At 41.5% G+C, this 12,708-nt stretch overlaps 1 protein-coding gene across 3 annotated transcripts in view; it reads left to right on the top strand.

Annotated features, from left to right (window-relative positions):
* The window catches only part of SPEN (spen family transcriptional repressor), a 92,854-nt gene that overhangs the window by 48,558 nt on the left and 31,588 nt on the right, over window positions 1–12,708 (top strand). For 2 of the 3 annotated variants that reach the window (XM_055262496.2, XM_055262497.2), the window contains one exon: window positions 12,278–12,438. In XM_055262496.2, the coding sequence (XP_055118471.1) occupies window positions 12,278–12,438 (161 nt within the window). The remainder of the gene's footprint in view (window positions 1–12,277; window positions 12,439–12,708) is intronic. The other variant, XM_063631787.1, reaches the window with a different exon arrangement.

Below are 12,708 nucleotides of genomic sequence, written 5' to 3'. Positions count from 1 at the left end.
GTTGGTCAGGCTGGTCTTCAAACTTCCAACCTCATGTGATCCCCCCCGCCTCGGCCTCTCAAAGTGCTGGGATTACAGGCGTGGGCCACCGCGCCCAGCCTAATTTTTGTATTTTTTAGTAGAGACGGAGTTTCACCATATTGGTCAGGATGGTCTCAAACTCCTGACCTTAGGTGATCCACCTGCTTTGACCCAAAGTGCTGGGATTACAGGCTTGAGCCACCGCACCTGGCCACATTTTTGCTTTTTAATGTATCAACACAGCATTTTCTTAATACATATCCTAAATTTAAAGAGTTTAGATCACTTTTCAATAACTTTGGCTTTAAAGGGCTTCATTGTTGATTTATACAGTCGAGTCTTGCAATGCTTTCCCTGTTTCGTTTGTAATAGTTGCACAGTCACCAGTTAGGTCTGACTCATTGCCCTGATGTCATCTCTGAGGAAGTTTACCTGGGAAAGACAGGTTGTGAGACCCCTTGATTGAGCAGAGCATTGTGGACAAAAAGCAGCAGGTAGCTTACTTTGACTGGTTTGGAATCGCTTATCTTTTTCTGAGGAACAAAGAGAGTGACCACTAACTTTGTATTTTACTTCTTAATTTATCGTGTGTGTGTGTGTGTGTTCGTGTGTGTGTAAAATAAAATTTACCATTTTAACCATTTTTAAATGTTCAGCTCAGTGGCACTTAAATACACTGATATTATTTTGCAGTCATCACCACCGTCTATCTCCAGAACTTTTTCATCTTCCTCAACTGAAACTCTATACCCATTAAACAATAACTCCCAATTCTCCCTTTCCCCCAGCCCCTGGCAACCGCCATTCTACTTTCTGCCTTTATGAAGTTGACTACTCCAAGTACCTCCTATAAATGGAATCATACAATATTTTTTGGGTATGGCTGGTGTATCATTTAGCATAATATCTTCAAGGTTCATTCATGATGTACCATTTGTCAAAATTTTCTTTCTTTCTTTTTTTTTTGTTTGCGACAGGGTCTCACTCTGTTGCCCAGGCTAGAGTGCAGTGGCTCAGTCTTGGCTCACTGCAACCTCCACCCCCCCAGGCTCAAGCGATTCTCCTGCCTCAGCCTCCCGAGTAGCTGGGATTACAGGCACATGCCACTATCGCCTGGCTAATTTTTTTGTGTTTTTAGTAGAGATGGGGTTTTACCATGTTGGCCACGCTGGTCTTGAATTCCTGATCTCAGGTGATCCGTCCACCTTGGCTTCCCAAAGTGCTGGGGTTACAGGCGTGAGCCACTGCACCCAGCCAAAATTTCCTTTCTTTAGAAGGCTGAATAATATTCTATTTTATGTGTATACCATATTTTGTTCACTCACTCATCTGTTGATGGACACTTGGGTTGCTTCCACCTTTTGGGTGTTGAACATGCTGTGAATGTGAGTGTACAAATATCTGTTTGAGTTCCTGTCTTCATTTCTCTTGGGTATATAACCATAGTGGAATCGCTGGTTCATGTGGTAAGTTAGCGTTTGGGGAACCCCATGGCTGTACCATTTTACTTTCCCATCAGTAATGCACAAGGGTTCCAGTTTCTTTACATCCTTGCATTTGTTATTTTGTTTGCTTGTTTTTTTGAGACAGGGTCTCACTTTGTCACCTAGGCTGCAGTGTAGTGGTGTGATTTTGGCCCACTGCAACCTTGACTTCCCAGGTTCAAGCCATCTTCCTGCCTCAGCACCCCTGCCAAGTAGCTGGGACTACAGGCACATACCACCATGCCTGGCTAGTCGTTTTTGGTAATTTTTTGTAGAGACGGAGTTTCACCATGTTGGCCAGGCTGGTCTTGAACTCCTGAGCTCAAGTGATATGCCTGCCTCGCCCTTCCAAAGTGCTAGGATTACAGGCGTAAGCCACTGTGCTCGGCAGTTTGTTTTTAATAATAGCCATCTTAGTGGGTGTGAAGTGATGTATCATGTGGTGGAGTTTTTTTTTTTTTTTTTTGAAGATCCTGTGTTGTTTATGCTGAACTCGAACTCCTGGGCTCATGCTATCCTTCTGCCTCAGGCTCCCAAGTAGTGTCAACAACAAGTATGAGCCCAGTTTCACATGGTTATGATTTGCATTTCCCTAATTATTAGATGTTGCGCATTTTTTCTTGTGCTTATTTGCCATTTGTATATCTTTGGAGAAATGTCTTTGAAGTCTTTGACCAGTTTTGCATCAGGTTGCTTTTTGTTGTTGAGTTGTAGTGTGGTTTCTATTGTTTTATTTATTTATTTATTTATTTAATTTATTTTGAGAGAGAGTGTCACTGTCACCCAGGCTGGAGTGTAATGGCGCTATCTCGGCTCACTGCAACCTCTGCCTCCCAGGTTCAAGCAGTTCTCCTGCCTCGGCTTCCTGAGTAGCCAGGACTACAGCTGCATGCCACCATGCCTGGCTAATTTTTGTATTGTTAGTAGAGACTGGGTGCCAGCATATTGGTCAGGGTGGTCTTGAACTCTTGACCTCAGGCGGTCCACCCTCCTCGGCCTACCAAAATGCTGGGATTACAGGCATGAGCCACCACCCCTGGCCTGTAGTGTGCTTTTTAAAGGAAATTAAAAATGTCAAAATTATAAAACAAAATACCCCATTAACCTTATTGTGTAAAATAGACCTTTTTCTAATTTCTTCTGAGCATTGTACTTTGATGAGGAAAAATCTAATTGTGATATTAAACTACCACCTTCAGGCCCTAGGTTGACGGTAAGGAAAGCTATTGCAATAAAAACCGTTTCAATATGAATGGAATCGTTTTCATTGATGTAAACCTTACACTAGAGTATGAGTAGCAATACTGTATATATTTTACTTACTACTTGTTTAAAAATTATAAACGGTTTTGTCTATAAAGTAGTGACCTTGATATTGAATGGTGAAGTTAATATTGTAAAAAAGTTGTTTATACTTTACCTTTTTATCATGTTTTCCAAAATCAAGTGACACCAGAGTGTTTTAGATCTCAGCTTCTTCTTGAGGAAGTTTGATTTTCAGAAGTTTACATTTTTTTCCTACAATTCAAAGATTTTTATGAAATGATACATAAATAATGAGGAAGAATAATCAATGTTAAGGATCCTGCATTTGGATCGCAGCTTGAAATTAGCATGTTGTTTTTTCAAAAGACGGGAAAGCAGTCCAAGAAATAATACAGGCCAGAGTTTCTCAGCCTTGGCACTATTCACATTTGAGACCAGAGAACTCTTTGTTGGGACTGTCCTGTGCACTGTAGGGTACTTGGCGGATGCCAGTAACCCTACCCCACCCCACCCCCACTGTGACAACAAAAATGTTGTAGAACCCTGCAAAAACTAGTAGGGACTTTGAAAGATCATGAGGTCTGCTAATCGCTAGGGAAATTCAACTTAAGAGAGGCAAAATGAAGTGTCTTGGCAGGTCACTCAGTTGATTATTTCCTTTTTATTTTTTGGAGTAAAAAAAAAATAGAGGCTTGAGTATGCATGTAGTTCCAGCTTCATCTAGGGTGACTGAGACAGGAGGACGTTTGAGCCCAGGAGTTTGAGGCCAGCCTGGGCAACATAGTAATACCTCGTCCCTTAAAAAAAAAAAGGTGTCGGGGTGGCTGAGGCAGCAGAATTGCTATAACCTGGGAGGCAGGGGTTTCAGTGAGCCAAGATTGCGCCGCTGTACTCCAGCCTGAGCGAAAGAGTGAGACTCTGGGGAAAAAGAAAAAAGAGCCTGGGCTGGTGGCTCATGCCTGTAATGAGCCAGGAGGCCGAGGTCAGCAGATTGCTTGAGCTCAGAAGTTCGAGACCACCCTAGACAACATGGCAAGACCCTGTCTGTACTAAAAATGCAAAAAAAAAAAAAAAAAAATAGCTGGGCGTGGTGGTCCATACCTGTGGTCTGTGGTCCCAGCTACCCAGAAGGCTGAGGTGGGAGGATCATTTGAACCTGGGGATCAGAAGTTGCAGTGAGCCGAGATCACGCCACTGCACTCCAGCCTGGGTGACAAAGTGAGACTCCATCTCAAAAAAAAAAAAAAAAAAACCACCAACAAAAGAGGCTTAAATTCAGGTTACATCAGAAGTGGTGGAGTTGAAAATGGTAATGGTGTCACATGGGACTGCTGAACTGTTTTTGTTTTTGTTTTTTGTTTGTTTGTTTTGTTTTTTTTTTTGTTTTTTTTTGAGACGGAGTGCTGGAGTGCAGTGGCGCAATCTCAGCTCACTGCAAGCTCCGCCTCCCGGGTTCACGCCATTCTCCTGCCTCAGCCTCTCCGAGTAGCTGGGACTACAGGCGCCCGCCACCATGCCCGGCTAATTTTTTTGTATTTTTAGTAGAGATGGGGTTTCACCGTGGTCTCGATCTCCTGACCTCGTGATCCGCCCGCCTCGGCCTCCGAAAGTGCTGGGATTACAAGCGTGAGCCACCGCGCCTGGCCGCTGAACTGTTTTTAAAACTTTCTAGGCTTAAGACTTTACATTTTAAAATTATTGGGCTTTCGTTTATTGTGGATAGTATCTATTGACATTTGCCGTATTGAAATTTAAACTTTAAAATTTTTGTTTTAGTGAGAATGATGTTTTATTTTTTGAAAACCTTTTATTTTTTACTTATTTATTTAGTTTTTTTTTTTTTTTTTTTTTGAGACAGTCTTACTCTGTCACCCAGGCTGGAGTGCAGTGGCATGATTTGGGTTCACTGCAACCTCCACCTCCCAGACTCAAACGATTCTCATGCCTTAGCCTCCCAAGTAGCTGGGACTACAGGCATGTGCCACTACACCCGGCTAATTTTTGTATTTTTAGCAGAGTCGGGGTTTCACCATGTTGGCCAGGCTGATCTCAAACTCCAGAGCTCAAGTGATATTCCCGCCTCAGCCTTCCAAAGTGCTGGGATTACAGGTGTGAGCCACTGTGCCCGGCCTGAAAATCTTAAACGTCTGGTTTAGTAAGATAGTTAGATTCTCATAACCAATTCTGTATTCAAACTGTGATTATAAGGTTTTTTGGGTGAAGTATATAAAGAAAATTTGGCCTCACACAGATACACAGTTGAAATAGGGAAGATCTCACAGATCACCTAAAAGGATTTTGGGTTCTCACAGGTCTTCTTACGCCTAGGTAACTGCTGCACTAGAAAGATACAATTTGGACTTATAAAAAAAAAATGAAATGTGGAAGTATTATTACTTGCTGTGGTGATGCATTCTGTTTAAGAGATTATGGGCCAGGAATGGTGGCTCACGCCTATAATCTGCACTTTTGGAGGCCGAGGTGGGAAGGTCCTTTGAGCCCAGGAATTGGAGATCAGCCTGGGCAACAAAGACCCCATCTCTACAAAAAATAAAATAAATAAAAGTTAAAATAAAATAGATGATTATTCTAATAGAAATTAGATAAGGACCAGTGGGCACCCAAACCTGATTGAAAATCTTTTCTTTTGACCCCAAATTATATATTGATTATATGGAGAGAAAAATTATTAGCTACCTGATGGGTAGGGAGATACCTGGTTATGACAAATGGGCCCTCTAACTATCTTAGTTGCAATGTTTTCTAATTGCCCTAATTGCTCCTTTCTGAAAGTATTGGTTTATGCCAGAGTTTTGTTTCTCAACTTAATTTGGTTAAATGCCTTTAAATCTTGCAGCTTTAAAAAGAAAAACCAGTATAGATGCATATTTGCCATAAGTAAATGTTTACAAATAATACAGGGATACAGAAGTCAGTAATTGGATGTCACTCTTGTATGTTAACAAATATAGCCCTGAGTCATCTTATAAATAGCATACTCAGTGCCTTGGCATTTTCAGTGGTAAGAGTCAAATGCTCATGTAGTTCTGTGTGTAAAATGGCTGCAGGAAAAGGATTAGTTGATGATATGATATCATTATTTGGTTTATGAGAATCCTAGCATCCTATATTCTGTCTGATTATTAAGGATTGTTATGTAACCAGTTGCCTACGCTTATATTTCTTCATAAGGAAATACTGGTCAGATCTGATTCTTCATTTTTTCAATAATCTGAATTACAAGAAATAATTTGTCCTTAATTGTCTTTGGAAATGTGGTTAGGAAAAGTGGAACTAGATTTCTTTTTTTTTTTTTTTTTTTTTTTTTTTTTTGAGACGGAGTCTTGCTGTGTCGCCCAGGCTGGAGTGCAGTGGCGTGATCTCGGCTCACTGCAAGCTCCGCCTCCTGGGTTCAGGCCATTCTCCTGCCTCAGCCTCCTGAGGAGCTGGGACTACAGGCGCCCGCCAACACGCCCGGCTAATTTTTTGTATTTTTAGTAGAGACAGGGTTTCACCCTGTTAGCCAGGATGGTCTCGATCTCCTGACCTCGTGATCCGCCCGCCTCGGCCTCCCAAAGTGCTGGGATTACAGGCTTGAGCCACCGCGCCCGGCCTAGATTTCTTTTACATTGTGTTCCAGCCCAGGCTGGAGTGCAGTGGCACCATCACACCTCACTACAGCCTCGACCACCTGGGCTTAGATGATCCTCCCACCTTAGACTCCTAGGTAGCTGGGACCACAGGCACATGCCACCATGCCTAATTTTTTGTAGAGATGGGGTTTTGTCCTGTTGCGCAAGCTGGTCTCAAACTCCTGGGCTCAAGTGATCTGCCTGCCTTGGCCTCCCAAAGTATTGTACCTGGCCTCAAATTGTTGTTGTTTTTGAAAAGACTGGGGTCTTGCTGTGTCATGTGCATGCTGGTCTCAAACTCCTGAGCTCAAGGGATCCTCTTGCCTCAGCCTCCAGAGTAGCTGAGACTATGCACTGTGCCCAGCTTCCAATTCTTTATTTAGAATGATACTTTCAATTGATATTGAACATGTAATATTGTTGCGCTTGGGTAAGTTCCACTTTCTTAAAACAAGTAGTCAATACACCATTATTACTACTTCTTTAAGACAACTTAGATTAGCTTCTGATGAACTATTTTTGGCTTTTAAGAAACAACTGAATACCATATCATGCATTTCGATGAACTGTTGTGATTCTTTAGCTCTAACAAAATTGCGAACATAAAAAATTTTAAAAAATTAAAATGGACAAGAATTCCAGGCATTTGGGCCTTCTGTCAATTTAGTAAGACTGAAAAGTATTTGGGGGCCTACATTCATGACCTTCATTTTGATTCAAGATCTTGAAATCCATGGTACATTGCAGTGTAGGTTAGCATATCAAAATGTGAACTCGAGGCCAAGCGTGGTGGCTCATGCCTGTAATCCCAGCACTTTGGGAGGCCAAGGCGGGTGGATTACTTGAGGTCAGGAGTTCGAGACTAGCCTCACCAACATGATGAAACCCTGTCTCTACTAAAAATACAAAATTAGCCGGGCATGGCGGCCAACAAACTACTTGGGAGGCTGAGGCAGGAGAATCACTTGAACCTGGAAGGTGGAGGTTGCAGTGAGCAGCACTCCAGTCTGGGTAATAAGAGTGAAAGTCCATCTCAAAAAAAAAAAAAAAAAAAAAATGAACTAAAAACTTGTACCATTTTTATCGTTTCATAATTTATTTTAAAACCAGTCTCCCCTTCTAGTTGCCACTTTGCATTAGTCAGCAGATGATTCTAAAAGTTAAATTCTGTATCTTGTTTCAGAATTGGTGTGCTAGCAAGGGATTCACCCAAAGAGAGTGTGATAATTTTTTTTTTTTTTTTTTTTTTTTTTTTTGAGGTCTCAAACTTCTGACCTCAGGTGATTCACCTGCCTCGGCCTGCCAAAGTGCTGGGATTACAGGCATGAGCCACCGTGCCTGTAATAATGTTTATAATAATGGCCTGTGGTAATGTTTATAATACATCTGTTTAAATGTTTATAATAAATCTGATTTCTACCATTATTTTTGTACTTTATTTTAAAGGCATCATCACCATTGATTGATTATCTTTGTCTCTCTCTCTTTTTTTTTTTTTTTGAGATGGAGTTTCGCCCTTATTGCCCAGGCTGGAGTGCAATGGCGCAACCTTGGCTCACTGCAACCTCTGCGTCTTAGATTCAAGTGATTCTCCTGCTTCAGCCTCTGGAGTAGCTGGGATTACACGCACATGCCACCACACCTGGCTAATTTTGTATTTTTAGTACAGCTGATATTTCACCATGTTGGCCAGGCTGGTCTCAAACTCCTGATCTCAGGTGATCTACCTGCTTCAGCCTCCCAAAGTGCTGGGATTATGGGTGTGAGCCACCGTGTCCAGCCGTCTCCATTTTTATTTTATTTTATTTATTTTTCGAGATGGAGTTTCGCTGTTGTTGCCCAGGCTGGAGTGCAATGGCACAATCTCGGCTCACTGCAACCTCCGCCTCCTGGGTTCAAGCGATTCTCCTGCCTCAGCCTCCTGAGTAGCTGGGATTACAGGCATGAGCCACCATGCCCAGCTAACTTTTGTATTTTTAGTAGAGATGGGGTTTCACCATGTTGGCCAGGCTGGTCTCAAACTCCTGACCTCAGGTGATCCATCTGCCTTGGCCTCCCAAAGTGCTGGGATTACAGGCGTTAGCTACCGTGCCCGGCCTTCATTTTTATAATACAAACTTGTGTAGAACTTTTTGTTGCTGTATTAATGATTTCTTTTTTCTTTTTTTGAGATGGAGTCTTGCTCTGTCCCCAGGCTGGAGTGGAGTGGTGCGATCTTGGCTCATGGCAACCTCTACCTCCCGGGTTCAAGCAGTTTTCCTGCCTCAGCCTCCCGAGTAGCTGGGACTACAGGCGTGTACCACCACGCCCAGCCAATTTTTTTGTATTTTTAGTAGAGATGGGGTTTCACCATGTTGGCCAGGATGGTCTCGATCTCTTGACCTCGTGATCTGCCTGCCTCAGCCTCCCAAAGTGCTGGGATTACAGGCATGAGCTACCGTGCTCGGCCCTTATTAATGATTTCAGTAGCCATAAATTTTGCTTTTGCTCGTGATTGTTTACTTCTGTAACCACTGTTGCTAAGGAAATTTGGCGTATATAATATTGGTAGTATTGTAATTAAAATATTTTCCTTAATGTTTACTTTATGATTATTGCCATTGACTAAGTCGATAAGTCACATAACATATTCTATACTGTCATCTGGTGGCCTTGTGAATAATCTTGTATTAATATTACTTGGAGTATTTAACATGTATAACAAGTATCTTTTTCCTTCTGTGCTAAAAACAGAAGATTGATTTCATTAAACCCTAATGTCAATGACAATATCGTATTCAGGATAGTATGTACTTAATACTCGTAACACTGCTTTTGCTGGATGATCAGCAAACATTTTTTCTTCTTATAGATGGGAAAGCTAAACCTAAGTCATTCATAAGGGGCCTAACAATGACAGCTTATGATTTTATCTCAAGGCCTTTATCCCTAGTAGTTTGCACTGACAGAGGTTTATTTTCCTACATTTCAAACCACTATCAGAAAGTGCTGATAACCTTATTAAGCTTTCTTTTTCTTTTCTTTCTTTCTTTTTTTTTTGAGACAGTCTCACTCTGTTGCCCAGGCTGGAGTGCAGTGGCGTGATCAGAGTTTAATGCAGCCTCTGCCTCCCTGGTTCAAGTGATTCTCATGCCTCAGCCTCCAGAGTAGCTTGGATTACAGGCACGTGCCACCAAGCCCGGCTAATTTTTGTATTTCTAGTAGAGATGAGGTTTCACCATGTTGGCCAGGCTAGCCTCGAACTCCTGGCCACAAGTGATTCACCTGCCTTGGCCTCCCAGAGTGCTGGGATTACAGTCATGAGCCACTGCACCCGGCATGTTTTCATCTTTATTTATTTATTTATTTTTTTTTTTGAGACAGAGTCTCACTCTGTTGCCTAGGCGGGAGTGTAGTGGTGTGACCATGACTCACTGCAACCTCAGACTCCTAGGCTCATGTGATCCTCTGCCTCAGCCTCCCAAGTAGCTGGGATTACAGGTACGTGCCACCATGCCCAGCTAATTTTTTAATTTTTCTTTTGTAGGGATGGGGTGTTGCTATGTTGACCAGGCTGGTTTTGAACTCCTGGCCTCAAGCAGTCCTCCTGCCTCAAAGTGGTGGGATTACAGGAACTAAGCCACTGCACCCAAATTTTTATCTATCGCTTTAACATGTGAGAGCTAAAAATGGTGTGTAAATTATTAGTTTTCTAGAAACAGCTTTAGTTTTCCATAAGAAAACATAGAATTTATTTAGTTTTAAAAAAAATGCTGTAGCGGCTGGATGTGTTGGTTCATGCCTGTATTCCCAGCACATTGGGATGCCGAGGTGGGCGGATCACTTGAGGTCAAAAGTTTGAGACCAACCTGGGCAACATGGTGAAACCCTGTCTCCACTAAAAATACAAAAAATAGCTGGGCATGGTGGTGCATGCCTGTAATCCCAGCTACTCGGGAGGTTGAGGCACGAGAATCACTTGAACCCGAGAGGTGGAGGTTGCAGTGAGCCACGATCGCACCACTGCACTCCAGCCTGGATAACAGAGCAAGACTGTGTCTCAAAGGAAAAAAAAAAGGTCTGTAGCAAATTTTTTTCAACCTAGACTTGGACTCATTTGTCTGGATGGATTAGTGATTGTCCTCAATATGAGAGCTGTAGTTCTAGTGCAAAGACAGAAACTACCCTGGGTCTTTTCCTGTAGCTAGTGTGCTTAAGATGGATTCACCACTCAAAATGATTTGCTTGAAAGATGAGGCCTTTATAACATGGAGGAGAATATGAAGCAAAATTTCAGAAAGATAGCAAAATCTGTAAATAACTTTTTATTAACCTATTTGAGAATACCATAAAAGCAAGCCACAAAAGTCTTGCGTGTCCAGTACTGAAAAGAGAATTTTATGTTTCTCACGTAGTTCTTAGGCATAATAAACTTTTTTTCTATGAACTTGCATAGAGAAGTAAGGCATAATAAACTTATTTAAATATATTTTTTTCTTAATTTGACTGTGTAAGTAGCATTTCCTTCTTGTCTTTCAGTTGACTGTCTGTTTGTGGATTTTATTAAACTGAAGAGATTAGTTTCATTAACTCTCACTTTTCCATGTTATCCACAGTGAAGAAAGCCTAAAGTAACATTATCTAGTAACTTACATAATATTTATTCATTAGTCCTTCAGTAATTTAAAAATTGCACCTACCTGGAAAATTATTTTGGGTATTGTTTTCCTAAAAATTACCCATGAGGTAGTAGTGCTACTACTACTACTAATAGTAACTGAGCAGTGCTGCTTCATTTATTTATTTGTTTGTTTTGTTTGTTTTAAAGACAAGGCCTGACTCTGTTACCCAGGCTGGTCTCAAACTCCTGGCTTCCAGCGATCCTGCCACTTCTGCCTCCCAAAGTGCTGAGATGATAGGTGTGAGCCACCACACCCGGCCCTGTTTTATTTATTGGATACCTGTCATATTCCAAACTCTCTAAACTTGTGTGTTGTTTTCTTTAATTCTTTTTTTTTTTTTCTAAGACAGAGTCTTGCTCTGTCACCCAGGCTGGAGTGCATTGGTGCGATCTTGCCTCACTGCAACCTCTGCCTCCCAGGTTCAAGCGATTCTCCTGCCTCAGCCTCCCGAGTGGCTGGGACTGCAGGCGCACACCACCACGCCCAGCTAATTTTTATATTTTTAGTAGAGACAGGTTTTCACCATGTTGGCCAGAATTATCTCAATTTCTTGACCTCACCTGCCTCAGCCTCCCAAAGTGCTGGGATTACAGGCGTGAACCACTGTGCCCCACCTGTTTTATTTAATTCTTAACCCTGTGATATAGGTACTATTATCATTATTTTCATTTTATACATTTGATATTGGGGGAAATTGGGTATGATGAAATTTTAGAAATACTATTTTCATTTAGTTTCATTATGTTGGCTGAGAGTCCTGTGTTCCATGTGGTAACTTTGGGCGTAAAATTATGATAGGAAACCCATTTCAAAGGTGTTAAGTGATTTGTCCGTGGACATGTGCTATATGTCTGATCCAAGATTTGAATCTAGACCTCAGAATCCCAAACCCATATACGCACTATTATTATTATTACACTAAGTGAATTGAATTCACTAGTCTTACTTCATTTGAAAAAAATTGTTCAAGTTATTAATAGAATGCACCACTTGCATTGGTGGTATGTGGTGGTAAATGAAGATTATACTTTTGTGCTCCTGTATGTTTATCGTCTTCTGCCACCTCTGAAGGTATAGTATGAGATAGAGGTGTAGAATTCAGAGCCTCCAGAAATTCCAGTCTGAAAGTTTAGACCCGTTAGTTTAAGAAGTTTTCTAATGCTACTCATTTTCTGTCTTTTCACTAAAGTTTGTCGTTGTTGCCTTTTTGCAGCAGTGATTCCAGCAGTAGTTCAAGTGATGATTCTCCAGCTCGATCAGTTCAGTCTGCAGCAGTCCCAGCACCCACTTCCCAGCTGCTTTCATCTCTGGAAAAAGATGAGCCCCGTAAAAGTTTTGGGATCAAGGTCCAGAATCTTCCAGTACGCTCAACAGGTAAAATTTTGTGTGAATATCTTTTCCTCTGTGCTACTACTGAGGAATGAGGTATGATACTGCATTACATTGAAATAACTTTGGGCATAAAATTATAATGGAAAACCCATTTCAAAATATTACTGTTTTAAATGAGGAAAGCCATGAATAATGGAAAAGTCTGCTTAAGCTATTCTGTGGTCTCTCCTTTACTGGTAATATTTTTAATTGACAGCTGACCATAATATACTTTTAGTCCTACATTAGTCATGTTGAGCATGTAAACAAGTT

Source organism: Symphalangus syndactylus, chromosome 22 (assembly GCF_028878055.3).
Source record: "Symphalangus syndactylus isolate Jambi chromosome 22, NHGRI_mSymSyn1-v2.1_pri, whole genome shotgun sequence".
Classification (NCBI taxonomy): Eukaryota; Metazoa; Chordata; class Mammalia; order Primates; family Hylobatidae; genus Symphalangus; species Symphalangus syndactylus.
Note: the sequence above shows the minus strand (reverse complement) of the source record. Positions and strands in the feature narration are given on the sequence as shown.